The sequence below is a fragment of the Aphis gossypii genome, chromosome 1 (genome assembly GCF_020184175.1).
Source record: "Aphis gossypii isolate Hap1 chromosome 1, ASM2018417v2, whole genome shotgun sequence".
NCBI lineage: Eukaryota > Metazoa > Arthropoda > Insecta > Hemiptera > Aphididae > Aphis > Aphis gossypii.
Genome location: NC_065530.1, coordinates 69576476 through 69591419, shown reverse-complemented (window position 1 = coordinate 69591419; position 14944 = coordinate 69576476). Strand labels below are relative to the sequence as shown.

Below are 14944 nucleotides of genomic sequence, written 5' to 3'. Positions count from 1 at the left end.
TTATACTCTGAAGTTTGAGTCTATTTTTAGTATACTTGTCTATGGTCTGAGGTCTATGATTTTAAGACAGACCTCGGTATAGATCACGGATTAATACATATCTATTCGTAAAATCGAGATATAAACTATAAAGATACTACTATAATAATATTAAGTTATTTACACTGACAGCGTTTCCCAAACCATAGGTCGCGAAATCTATTGACTCGAAGTTACGATTACGATTTATAATATAACGGTTAAAAATAAATTATGTTATTTTCATATGTTACTAATTTTTTTATTATCTATTTTATTTAATTATTATTCAGTATATGTAGTATTTTATAAAAATTCATTGCAAATTTGCAACATTTTTGGAAACAAACACTGCTCTGTTATACTTTAAGCCATATGTCCAGCAATTTATTTTAGAGGTGAGCAAAAAAAAAGGCCATTAACCCCCCCCCCCCCCATCGGGTAATTCCTAGCTATGCCACTGTCGACAATTACAGTTTGCCGGTATAACAGAGTTTGTCATTAAAATCATTGCATACGATTTTGAACTTATATTACTAAGTTCATTGTATAATATATTTAAATTGTTTATAAAGTAGTTAATTTACTATTAGTAGTACAGTAAATTGAATTGATTTTTACCAAAAACATTGCATTTGAAAATATTATGTATATTGTGTATGAGTATAAAATATAATAATATACACTAAAAGTACCCATGGATGATACAATACTTTAATACACTGAAATCATTATCTTTGTTTAAATATTTAAATATCAAACTTAAAACTTATAATGTCTATAAAGATGAACTGCTTTATTGTTTATAGTATGAACAACTAATAAGGAACCTTGCATTAAATTTTGAAACTTCTTGACTAAATGTGAATTTTACTTATATTCATAAACATAATACAAATAGAAAATATAATTTACCTATACATGTATCTCAAAAATAGACAACATATTTTAAACATTACACCATGTACAGAATATGCGATTTTAAAAATGTGAAAATTTCAAGTATCTAAGATTTATCATTTTTAAATTACAACAAAATAAGAAAATTATTTGATAAGAAATTTTTGTGTGAATATTAAATTAATATTAAATTAGATTCTAAAAATCTTAACTTCAGACATAAATAAAAATTATTTGTAGACTATAATTGACTAAAATTTTAATTTTTAAATTTCCAATAACAAACTATAAGATATATGATGTTTATTAAATACAAAAAATAATAACTTACAAAAGTATGACGAATGTATTATTAATTAAATAATTTATTTAATAATGTGTAATGCAAAAATGTATAAATTATATTTTGATGCAAGTCAATTTATATATTATAGATAATAATAAATATATATTATATATTTATTTTTTTTACAATTTAGATTTATTTAAAAATAAATATTGATAGAATTGATTCAAGTCATATTGAATTTTTAGTCTAGTTAATGGCTGATTCAAGCCGTGTCGAATCAGCAGTCATGATCATACTTTGTTTACTAAATAAGTCAATAGTCAAACTAGATAGTAAAACTGGTATTGAACGTTGTTGACCAAGATGTAAGGCTATCATTTCTTCAATAGTTTTTGAAAAAGGAGTTTCCAGCAAATGCATTGAACCTTCATTTAGCTAAAAAAAAATAAAAATATCAATTAATTAATAATTATACTTCATTGGCTGAATGTGCCGTTAGATATTTTATTTTACCATGTATTACGTTAAGTTCTACTTATCTTTTCCTATTTAAAAAAATATACTACAGTAAATAAGTTATAATTTTATTCCAATGCACTCCAAAAACCTCTCTAGCATCTCAGAATCACTATTTCATTTTTTTATAAACTATACTAATTATTAATAAATAATAATATTAATAGACTCAATAATAGTATTTAATTAAGCATATCTTTTCTTTTTAATCGTATTATCTCAAAAACCTCACTTTCTCCCCACAAATTTTTTCAATTTTGCATACAGTATGTCAAATCCAATGTTTATATGTATAGTATGATAAATCCAACAATATCAATAACAGAAATTTCCTTAATGACAATAGATCCCCAAAACTTCAGACTTATGTTGAATCAAATAATAAATATATTTGATCTCCAAGCTTCATAAAAATAACAGGATAACATTATTTTTTCACAACAAACCTTTACATCTGACTTTTAAAAATTTATTAGTTTAATGCATTAAAGAAAGTTCTTGAAACCCTTATTTTACTAATATTAGATAAAAGAAGTTAATCTTTTACCCAAATAATCATCTAATTGTAGTATTGTACTAAAATATAAGTTTTTTTTTTATGGATATTGGTTCATATTAATTAAAATTATGTTTATTTTGCTTTAAAATTAACAGTATATTTTGAATAAATATTTAGTAATCATTAAATGTTTATTTTCATACATAGTACTTAGATTCTACGAAAAAATAAAATAATTTTGGTAAATTCTTATTAAAAACAAATTGAAATTTGAAGACAATCAAAACATAAATGCATTGACAACAATCATATAAAAAACAATCCTAAACGGGTCCCAACAAATTACATATTGACTATACTTTTATGGAACGCCAATAGAATCACCAAAAAATATTACATCTTTTCTAAGTTTTAATTTTAAAAGCCTAGCTTTTTTCAGATCAAGCAATTCATAGCTTTTTTGATAAACACAAATTTCTCTTAAGGTAAGCTACTGTCAGTCACAAAAAACTTATAATAATAAATCTCCAAGCCATGATTTTATCAACAACAAAATATTCAACAATTTGTCACCCAAACCTATTATCTTTCTGATTTATATTAATGTTTTCTGTCTATTTTATCAACTTCATTACATTGACAGTGGCATATATTGCTTCTTCCTTTAAACTAATAAATGCTATACTAGCTTATTCCTCAATGTTGCCAAATTAAACATTTGATACAGTGTTGGAAGAAAGTTTTGTATTCCAACTTCTCCAGTATTAACTTAGCAACCTTTTTGGTGCCAAGGGCCAAAAAATAAGTGGGGGCTAACACGTCCGAAAAATCAGTGAAGGCAATGAAAGTAAGAATAGACGAGTAAACCACAATGTGTTTTCATTAACCACCTAGTATGTTCTTACTCTGAATAAAGTAAAATAATTTATGTTTAGATTAGGATAGCAAGGCCTATGTGACTCTTTTTCAAGCCTTAAATGTTAAATTTTAAAAGTAACATTGAATTTTCTTATTGCATACAAATAAGTAGCAAATAAATAGCAAATAAATAATTTCAAACAAAAAGTAAAAATAAGTACTTGGAACATCAAGTTGTCTTCCTCGTGAAAAGCAAATTGACTTGTCAGTCTATACATATTATTTTGAAGTCCATCAACCTTAAAACCTAACAAGGTGTAAACAGATTCTCTAAATTCTTGACTACTCTTTTTAAAAACTTCGCGTAGCCTTTGATTTTGAATTTCTTGAGATTTCAATTTTTCTTTAAGTCCTAAATAGTAATAAATAATTATAGATTATAGATTATAGATTATTTAACTTGAAAAATAATAAGCTAACCTTCTACTTCCTGTGATGCATTTGTTTCAACTCTATTATCAACTACTTGTGTAAGATTCATAGAAATACCTTCGTTCATAGCTTTAATACGTTCCTTCAATTTTTCTATTTCTTGTTTAGCTTTTGCCAATTCATTTTGATAATGATTAAATCCTTCGGATGCAGGATTCATTCTATAAAAAATATTTAAAAAATTATTGCTGAAACTTAATATACAATGAGTAATGTGTTACATACTTATAGTGTAAAACTTTAGTTTCCTTTAAATTAAAATCTCCCTTCAACGCTCTATGATCTATTTGATCATTTAAATCACTACATTTTTCTTCCAATTGTTTACATTTGTTAATAAGTTCTTCTTTTTCTTTTAAAAGTACATTTTTTTCTTCAATCCAACGTTTATTATTATCAGTAGGAACATACATAGATGGATCTGTCTCAATTTGATTCATACGTGATTTGTAACCATTTATAGCTTTTTCTAATACTTCCATCTTTGTATCTTCACCATTTATATTACCTATGACAGTTACTTCTTTTTGGAATGAATCTAAGAGTTCTCTTAAATCATTGCGTTCCTAAAATATTGATTTATTAATAAAATATATATTCAAATAGCTGATAAAATGTATTATATACCCATGTTATAATGTAGATTTGTTTCTTTAACCGTTTAATAATTAATTCATTTTTGTTATTATTATTTGTTCCAATAACTATTTGTTCTTTTGCTTTAAGTAACTCAACTTCCATTTGTTTAAGTTTTAATTCCAATCGAGCAATACTAAAAAAAAATATTATTAATTATACAAGTAGGAAAATATTATAAGAAAAACATAAATAATAATAATTTTTTAATAGTAAAATATAATAATAAAAAAACCAATAATTTTAAACATGTTTTACTTGGTTTGTAATTCTCCTTTTTCATTAACTAAAAATAAATCTTTTTTCTTTAAATTGTCAACATAGTAACGCAAATATTCTGGATAACATTGGGATTCAGTAACATTTTCACAGACTTCTCGGCAAACATCTATCCATGCTTTCAAGCGATCCTCACTAACTGCTAGATTTGATCTTAATTGCATTGCTTCTTTTTCAATTAATTCATGTTTGTTTAATTTACTTTCAAGGGTTGCAACTTTATTTTCTAAAACTTCTGTTTGCTTTACATCATTTCTAAGAAAATCAAAATATTAATACTATAAATTATGTAACAACTAATTAATACAGTGTACTCTCGATTATTCGCGTTGCGGTTATCCGTTGTCTTCCGCAGAATCATCTATATACATATGTTTACAAAATAAAAAATATATATCCTTACATCATTATGGGTTTAATTGGGTTGTGATAGCCAATTACTTGATAATGACGTAAAATATAATAAGCTTGTTTAATACACTGAGATAGATAAGAATATACTAGAGCAACTCGCCTATGTTTATATGTTGAAAAAAATAAGCCGTCTCAACTGTTGCTACCTCCACCACCGTATGACATAAAATTGAACTTAATACAAATAACATTGAAAAACTACACATTTTAACTTAACATAACTCTGGGATAAATGGTCGTATTCCATTAACTTTGGTACCAACATTTTTATTTTTATATGTACTTAAAATTTATATTTACCAAAAATAAAAATATAAATTACCTGAAAATCATTTATTTACTCATACCAATTGCATATAATTTCTAGCCATACAGGAGTGGGGTGGCCGACTCATTTTCACATCTTAGCTCCAGTACATTCTTATCTATCTCAGTGGTTTAATGTTAATACTTTTTGGTAATTGTTGATATGTTAAATGAAAAAAATCATTATTTGCAGAATTTTCTTATCCGTGAATGCCCTACCATCCTATTCCACGGATAATTGAAAGTACACTATAATTAAAAGAAAATCATTACCTGTAAATAGCTACTTCTTCTCTTAATGAAACAAGTTCGTTTTCCATAGAATTAAAACGTTTTAATTTTTCTCTTTGAGCATTAACTACCATAGCATTTTCTTGTAATGAAGCTAATTCATTTTCCAAACACTAGAAAAAAAATTAATTAGTCTTAGTAATTTAAAAAAGAACATAATATACCTAACCTGAGTTAAAAAAGAAAAAATAAGCTAATTAATAAGTTCTAACACATAGGTATAACTTACCTATGTGTTTACAACTTAAATATTAACATAAACAAAGAAATAAAGAATCATCTACACTGTACCAATTATTTATAATGTTTTATAATAAATCATTTAATTACTTTAATTCTTTGGTTAGCAGTGTTCATTTTGACTTGATCGTTTTCCAATGTATTAATTTCAATTTGTTTTTTCCTTAAATTGCTGGTTAATTCTTCAATGTATTTTTCATTTGACCTAAGAGTTTTTTTTAGTTCATTTAATTCATAATCAGTACAATTTCTTGAAACACTTTCATTTTGGTATTTTGTGAGCTCTGAAGTTACCTGTAAATATTATTTATTTAAATTTTAAATCAAATAATAAACATTATTAACATATCATAGAATTAATTCATAAAAATTTATAAGAAATGGGCATATGTCATGTTTGCTATATACATAATAATTTAAAAACTTAAGATGTTTTTGATCAAAATTTATTTTGTAATTTACAAATCAAAATAGGTATTCTTTAGATATGTATCTATAGTTTATACTAATATAGATTACATTCTTATAATAGAATTTTAATTTTTTAGTAAAATAATGATTTACACATGTCGCACACATATATTATTTAAAATTTATTATATAATTTAATTATTTAAATAATCTACGAAATAATAGTTATAGGTAGTTTTAATAATAATCAAAATAGTTTAATCATCTTCCAGACCAAATCATAGACCACTGAATAACAATTAACAAGGTTTATGACATGTTTAGTGTCACTCATCACCAGGCCTGGATTGAACTGGTGAGCTACCAAGAAAATCTAGGTGGGCCGCTCTTATTTTTGGACAAAAGTAGTATAGTCTTTTTAGATAAGACAGTGATATAGTAAAATATAGATCAAATACACGATTAATAACAATAAATGCATTAACTGTATAATACTGCCGTATAGTGTATTGGTCATTCAATTCTCAAGTATCGTTAATCGATAATACACGTTTGCGTCGCAGTATGACCAAGTAAATAATAGTTGTGTATATTTATAAAAATAAATACAATTCCAATTGACTTTAATTATTTTATAGGTTAGGGGGGGGGGGGTTAATGAATACTAGTGAATTACAAATTGTATAATATATTTAGATATATTAATAATTAATAATTATATTAAATAGAATACTTTTAGGAGATTCAGAGGATCGAGCTCCAAATTGAAAAATCTGTAGATCTTAAAAATAACGACCAGAGAAGGTAGGCAAATACTTGTTGAATTATTTGAATCATAAAAATCAAAAACAAAATTGCAAAATTCAAATAATGTTCACACTCTTTTTGAATGATAACAAAAGTTCAATTATTCTCCTAAATCTGATTATCATTTATAATTTATAATGAGTTAAATGTGGTTTTAAAAAATAAAAATCTCAATATGGTTGTTAAGTAGATTTTTAAAATAAAAATGTATAAAACTATTAAGTTGAAATATTTACACTGGTAAGTTTATCTTCAAGTTCCTTATTTTCTTTTTCAAGATTTGATGTCCAACGCTTGTTTTCTTCCACTAATGACTCAAGTTTCTTCATTAAACTATCATTTTCTTCTTTTAAATTTGATTTTTCATACCGGATTTCTTTAAGCCTGTTATCTAACTGATCAATCTAAAATCATTAAAACAAGAAGATAAAATATACATAAACATGTTATTATAAATATTCCAAACCATTAATTTTGACTTGTTAATATTGTGTTCTAAAGCAGACTTTTCTTTTTCAAACAAAATATCAGATTCTTTTTTAAGATTGAAAAGAGTCTTATTTCTTTCCTGGAGAGAAGCAATTTCTGCTCGAGCATTAACCAACTCTTGTTTTATACGACGAGATTCCCACGGTGAAGTTACAGGAGCTAAAAATACAAAACTGTTATTTATAAAGGTATAAGTTTTTATTATTTTTATTTTTAACCATACTTAGCATAGATTCTTGTAAATCTGGACTACAAGAACGTCGTCGTTTGTTTGATAATAACAAAGAATCATTTGAAGAAATCATGCTAGTATCATAATGCATCCTTAATGGCTTAGACCGATTATTCGATCGTAAATCGTCCAATATTTTAATTACAAATGTTTGATCATTATCTTTAGATTTATTCATGATTGTTATGGTTTAGAATTTATGGTTATGGAATTTTTTTAATACAAAAATATTTAAGTTCATACAATATAAAGTACTTTTTAAATTATTTTTTTATTAAAAACCCATAACGTATTATAAAACTATCAAACAAATAATTAACAAAACGTAATAAAGGAATAATAATATAACAATATAAAAACCAATAAATACTTAATAAACGTCAAATAACATTATAACTTAAATAATGTATCTTTAAGCAATCAACAAATGTTATCGCGTCGGTTTGCTAACCCAAGTACTGTAAGACGAAAGTAAAGATTATCGCATTAGGTAACAACAAAATCTACAAAACACAACATTTTTATAATTTTGTATAGTAATGTTATACTTGAATTATATGACATTACATCGAATGTACAAATGTACAACACGATGACACACGTCAAGTTATATTACATTTAATATTAATAATTCATCAAGTACAATACAGAATTTAAACTTAATTTCTTGTAATAATTTAAATATTATATTACAACTTAATAATTTACTATAAAACCAAAAATTAAATTATGCTAAGTATTAAACTTACCGTTACCAATTGATTAGTTGGTACACAACTCGAATGGATAAATATGTTCATACCTCTTTTCAAAGAAGTTATTAAAAAAGTGTTTCAAAAAGTATTAAAATTTGAGGTTATGGTTTTTAGTTGGCCTTAATTCTTAAATAATAACCATAATTTTTAAATTAATATTGTATATTATTCAATTATTGTCATGTACTCATAGTGATAGTTTTTAATTTTTATTATTTTTAAGTCGATTAACGTAAATGGATTGTTTATGTTTGTGCTTCAATTTATAATCGTTTTATACCCTAAAATGCACATTAAACATGTATGTATTGAATTTGAAATATACGTATTATCATGTCAAGTTTATATAACGTTTTCCGATAATGTACCTATTGATTATGACATAGAAATTGATGTTAAATCAATTAGTATAACATTGGCAGAAAAAGACATATACATTTTAAACATTAAAGAGTATACATTTGAAGAAGATGAAGTAAGAGATATCAAAGTTTATGGCAACAAACTACTATTTCGAGCTCAGTTGAATAGTTGTCCCAAAACTGAATCGTCTTGCTTTTCATTCACACCTAAATACATGCCTAAAGTGAAAAGTGCTGAAGAAGTCTTTATTACATGTTGCTCATGTCAAAAGTCAATTGACAGAAAATCATTTAATTTTCGCAGAGTCTTACCAGTAGAGCTATATGAAGTTGATCATATGTTTTGTCACGGAGGAACAGAAAATTTAGTTTTCCATCCTCAAGAAGATGACTGCTACTATGACAAAGTATCAATCTATATTAGAAATAAACATTGGACATCATCCAATTCCATCATATGTAAAAATTGTAATTTATGTATAGGTGTATGCGTAGAATACGGTTTAAGATTGTGGTTAGACTCTGTTAGTTTTAAATTTGGAGAAGATGATGAACAAACATATGCCCCACCATATGACTGTTTTGCTATTTTAATAGATGATATTGTTAAATCAATGCTCGGACCAATTTCACACATTATAATGAAATTCAAGGATTCTGAAAATGATTATCATTATTTATTAATGAAAGTCATTAAAAAAAATGAATTTGCTATTGCTTTAAATCCTAATTGTAGTAACATTCTTACGCTTGATAGAAAAAATTGCTCAAGTATTATTTGGCATACATCTTCTGAATTTGTAGAAAAATGGAGGAATGATTACTTTGTTACAGAAATACAAATATCAGAAAGAATGTATCAGAGCGCAATTAAATATTTAACTGACATTAACAAACAATTTCTCATTGGGAATTGTTCGACCGGAATAGAGAAATCACGAAAATCTTATTTGTTCACAGATTTAGTTGAATAATTTCAACATGAGTATTGAGACTACTCCTCTACTTAAAATATTGTAGAACTAACCATATAAGCGATAACCTAGATACTCATTACAATATGATGGTTTTATTTTTGTTAATCTTATAATTTGATTTGTCTATATTTATTAAGATATTTTGTACAAAAACATTCCATTTTTAACCTATCATTGTTGTTTATTTTAAAGATTATCAATCTTATTTTAAACTTGATACCTATATTTTGTAATAAATATATTTATATTGTAATAAATGGAAATTATTATATTTTTTATTTTTTATTTAAATTTAATTATAAAAAACTCAGTAAGACATAACATAACTTGTAAATTTTAATATTATAAACATTTTTTTTAATTAATGTGTTTTTTAATATGTTGTAAAAAGATACTGAACTAAATACTAAATATTTAGTTTAGTGTAAAAAGGTGAATGGTTGTGTTAAGTTTTAAGTGTTTACTATAAACATAATTATCTGGTAGTGTTTTGTATAGTATTAGAATTAATAGGTAGTTTAAACATTTTTTTTACATTCTATAAGAAGTTAACTCAGTATTTGTTACACTATGTAATAATTCGAGTTCATTAATTTGTACGGAATTTGATTTATTATTGGTTAAAGAATTCATTAAGTTAATTATTCAACTATATACTTGTTGGTTTTCCTGTACAATGTACACGATGCCGTTTAACAGTAGTTAATAATTAATAACTACCACAACCAAGATATCGTGGTTCGTGATAACTACTAATGTTCGTTATCACTTGATAACATATACATACTTCACTGGTAAAAAAAATGTACTATCTAAATTCTTAAGTAGGTCTGGATCCTTGAATATTTACCTATGACCGATAGTGTAACATATAAATAAAAGAATAATAAATACCAGAAGCCCAGGTAGTAATGCAATATTGCTATGTTAGCTTTCTCAACTCTCAGCTTAATTAAAAAATAAAATATTTTATATTATTATTTTTTACTTCATAAACAATTTATTTCATTAAAGCATCACTTTATGATCAATATATGAGATAATTATTAATTTTAATTGACCTCAACTAAAGTTTTCCTTAAAAAAAATTAAAATGTTAAGAAGGTATATTTTGTACACGACTAATAAATTCATCAATTGTCGGTATGTTTCACAATCAATGTTACAGTCAACAGTTGATGAAAAATCAGGTATATATTTTATTATATTTTTAATCAAGTTTTGTTGTTATAATATTACTAGAGTCTATAGTAGAGAGCCTATATAATAATATTATTCATAATATATTATATTATAATATTTATTATATAGGTTCTCTAGACTTTAGTCTATAGTTACAGTACCTAAGATACCTGTTCATTTCAAATTTTGTCTTTATAGGCATAGCTACTGTGACAATGAATAAACCACCCGTTAATAGTTTAAACCTTGAGTTTTTAGATGAAATTAATACTCAACTTAATAAATTACAAAAAGATAAAATCCGTGGAATGATATTGACATCAGTATGTATATTTTTTTAATTAATGTATTTTTTTTTTTGTATTTTAATCAAATATATATTTGTATTAATATTTTATAATTTCAGGGTCTTCAGAAAGTGTTTTGTGCAGGATTAGACATAACTGAATTTTATAATCCAAATCCTGATAGATTATCTAAATTTTGGACTACCCTACAAGATACGTGGCTTTCACTTTATACAACTTCATTTCCTACTGTATCTGTCATTAATGTAAAGCAATTACATATTTATTGATTAAAATATTGTAATTTATGTTTATAACAAAAATTTAAATTAATACACTTAAAAAAATTGATTTAATTTAATTTAAACGACATAATTTAAAAGATAATTTGAGGAGGGAAATGTTCAGCAATGCAATTTCGAAACACTTATAAAGGGATTATTGTGCTTTTGATACTATATAAATTTAACCAAATAACTGTCTAGATGAGAATTTGGGGGCTGGTTGCCACTCGCTCGCTTGGACATTCAAAACGAAAATATCCCTCGATTTGCTATGTAACACCACGTAAAGTAGATCACAGGCACGGATTAATCCGTGGTTACAGGGTTAATAAACAATGCCCATAATTTTACTAACAATGGTTGGTAATAATTATTAAAAAATAGTTATTTGGTTAGGTTTTCACAATTGACTGAAGACGACAGTGGTGGCATCGGCTGGTAGTTGGGATAACCGAAAAGTACCAATTTAATTAAGTCAATGTATGCTCTTAGCATGCTAAGAAATAGGTTAAAATAATATTTATTTTTAGAGCTTGAATATTATTACATTAAATTGTCTTATATAAAATTTATATATTATTTTATTCCGAATGTATTTTAATTAAATTAATTAAATAATTGCACAAATTATTTTTAAATTATTAGGAATTTGGACTCAGGGCCGTATTACCGTTTAGGCTGTATATGCTAATGCCTAGGGCAACAAATATTAACGGTCGAAACGAAAGCAAATTTTACCTAAGTAAATTAGGTGATAAATTTATTTTAGCCTATGGACGGCAAAAACCTTAATCCGGCCCTGAATTTGGTCTTACACTTAGAGGATGTTGTACCTACATTTGTGATCTTCTTACAGTTCTTAGTTATGTACAATATAAAAAAATCTGAGTTAACTTACAATTACTCTTAAATTTGTTAATAGGATAATTGACTCTAATATTAAAGCAAATAGCATAAAATGGATTATACTGAATTTAAATTTATTATATTGTATGTTAGTAAGATGAAGACAACACATAAGTTAAAACATCATTGTATACTTACAAATGCAACATCATCTAAGATCTATTAATTTATTGTATAAAAAAAAATATAATACTACTGTATATCTTGTAACAATTTTATAAAGGGCCATAGTCCAGCAGGAGGTTGCTTGTTTGCCATGAGCTGTGATTATAGAGTCATGGTTGGGCCAAATTATACAATTGGACTTAATGAGACTAAATTAGGAATTGTTGCTCCAAAATGGTAAATTTAGATTCAATAAAATTTAAAACTTATATTTTTTTTTTATTTATTTATTTTTTTTCTAGGTTTCAAGATACTATGGTAGCAGTTATTGGTCAAAGGAAAGCGGAAGTATCATTAACTACAGGAAAAATGTATACTACTGATGAAGCATTACAAATTGGTTTGATTGATGAAAGTTTGCCAGATGCAAATAGTGCTCTTAAAAAAGGAACACAATTTTTGAATAATTTTCAAAAGATATCTCGTGAGTAATATTCAGTTTTCATTCAAGATAATCAATTATAATCGATTATTTATTAAATTAACCTATTATATAACTTAATGCCTAATGGTACCGCAGATTATTATCCATAAAATCTCTGATTTCCAAGACTTTTATTACTTAATAGATACTTAGCTTTTTTTTTTATTATTTTATTAAAAATGAATATTTACAATTTGTATATATTAGTTTATACAACAAGTAAATTTTGAAGGCTTATAAGAAAACAAAAAGACAAATAAACTAGAGAGAGGGGTGTCCAGTGACAACACTTCAAATTTCATTACTCATCAAATTATTAATTAATTTAAATGTTTAGTAAATCTCTAGGCCAGCGTCGTTTTAATCAAAACAATGGATTGATTGGGTTAGTTAAAGAACGGAGATTGGAGATAAGCGGATTTTAGTTTTTTGTAAGATTGAGAGGCTAATTCAGAAAGAGCTGGGATTTTCAGGTCATTATGAAGGGACTGATTGCTGACAAACCAAGGAGTGCCTGTGATGATGTGTAAGTTTATAGGTTGGAAAGATTGGAGTATACTAATATTTGACTTTAGTGGTGCTCCCCAAATTTGGATGCCGTAAGTCATGGCTGGTCTTATAACTTGCTTACATATTAGAATTTTGGTTCTTAGTGGAAGTTTGGAGCATTATAGATTTCTATTAGAATGAAGACATAAATTTAAAGATTTACATTTAGTTTTAATATGGTTTGCCCAATTGAGTTTTTTGTCAAGATGGATACCTAGGTATTTAACATTGTGTTATTGGGGGATTATGTTGTTGTTGATAGATAGGGGACAACTGTTAATAAAGTGTAGCGTTCAGGTTATGTATACTTAGTTACAAAGTAAATTAAAATAATTTTTAAATTATAACTTTTTATTTTTTGTAAATTTTAAAATGATCATACATTATTGTAAAATTGAAATACCAATAATAAAATGGATAATAATATTACCTTTAAATTGTAAAAGTCAATTCACTCCAATTTCAAAAATAAGAAAGTAAAATTGATTATTTTTTATATAAAATTTCCTCTGTTGTACATTAATAAGATTAATAACACATTTGAGTGTGTCATCCTCTGAAATATAAATGCCAAAATTTTAATTTATTATTTATTATTAATTTTTACAGCTTGGGCTTATAAGATGACTAAAGATATTAGTCGTCAGCCAACTGTTCAATGGTTAATTGATAACAAACAAAAAGATCTTGATTTTGTTATTAAATACATGCAATCTCCAACTGTTCAAAAAAATCTTGAACTTTATTTACAATCTTTAAAAAAGTAAGATAAAATAAAGTTATACTTGAATTTATAATTTACTTTTTTTATAATATTAAACAAATATATTATCGATTTGTATAAGAATAAAATTAATGCAAATCTCATATCACATCAGAGTTATTTTTTAAATGTATTAAATACAAAACATATATATATATGTATACCATCTAATATTAATTTAAAAATATATATATATTTATAATATAATATTCAAAATTGTATGTTTTAATTAATAATAATGTTATATAATTAATTTGTTATTTTATTACATATGTTTATTAAGAATATTATTAAAATGTTTTAGTTTCTTATCTCTCATTCAATTATTGTCAATTATAGCATTTATGATGTTCCTAATTCTGTCCAAAACCAAGGTTTTTATCATTTCCCAAATTCTTCTCTAAACTATTTGTTGAGGAAAACATTTAAAATCCTCTGATTCATCCAAAATATCTCTGCTGAGTTCAAATTAGACAATTTCTTAAAGATTATCTATTGTTCCATGGTTCATTCTTAATAACTACTTATTTTAGGGTAATGATTAATTCTTTAAAACTTCAATTATCAATAGATTTTCTAGCAATTAAAAATTCTCAACAAGTTCCTATACTTT

At 25.2% G+C, this 14944-nt stretch overlaps 3 protein-coding genes across 4 annotated transcripts; 2 read left to right on the top strand and 1 right to left on the bottom strand.

The window, feature by feature from the left end:
• Positions 1–1227: 1227 nt before the first annotated feature.
• LOC114131844 (mitotic spindle assembly checkpoint protein MAD1) lies at positions 1228–8281 on the bottom strand. Of its 2 annotated transcripts, none has more exons than XM_027997156.2 (11): positions 7669–8281; positions 7423–7604; positions 7193–7360; positions 5829–6032; positions 5481–5611; positions 4467–4742; positions 4200–4344; positions 3798–4138; positions 3561–3733; positions 3302–3492; positions 1228–1642 (listed from the first exon to the last, which is right to left on the bottom strand). In XM_027997156.2, the coding sequence occupies exons 1-11, from the start codon at positions 7853–7855 to the stop codon at positions 1454–1456; spliced, it is 2187 nt and encodes a 728-aa protein (XP_027852957.2). In that variant the 5' UTR covers positions 7856–8281; the 3' UTR covers positions 1228–1453. The 2 variants fall into 2 exon arrangements, with proteins under 2 accessions (XP_027852957.2, XP_050058217.1); XM_050202260.1 differs by having other exon boundaries at positions 7423–7618; positions 7669–7793.
• A 245-nt stretch (positions 8282–8526) lies between these two features.
• On the top strand, positions 8527–10047 carry LOC114131863 (uncharacterized). Its single transcript, XM_027997188.2, has one exon. The coding sequence runs from the start codon at positions 8680–8682 to the stop codon at positions 9766–9768; it is 1089 nt and encodes a 362-aa protein (XP_027852989.1). The 5' UTR covers positions 8527–8679; the 3' UTR covers positions 9769–10047.
• A 561-nt stretch (positions 10048–10608) lies between these two features.
• Positions 10609–14435, top strand: LOC114131845 (enoyl-CoA delta isomerase 1, mitochondrial-like). The gene is made up of 6 exons (XM_027997158.2): positions 10609–10961; positions 11152–11276; positions 11360–11506; positions 12654–12772; positions 12838–13019; positions 14178–14435. The coding sequence occupies exons 1-6, from the start codon at positions 10865–10867 to the stop codon at positions 14333–14335; spliced, it is 828 nt and encodes a 275-aa protein (XP_027852959.2). The 5' UTR covers positions 10609–10864; the 3' UTR covers positions 14336–14435.
• The last annotated feature ends 509 nt before the right edge of the window (positions 14436–14944 follow it).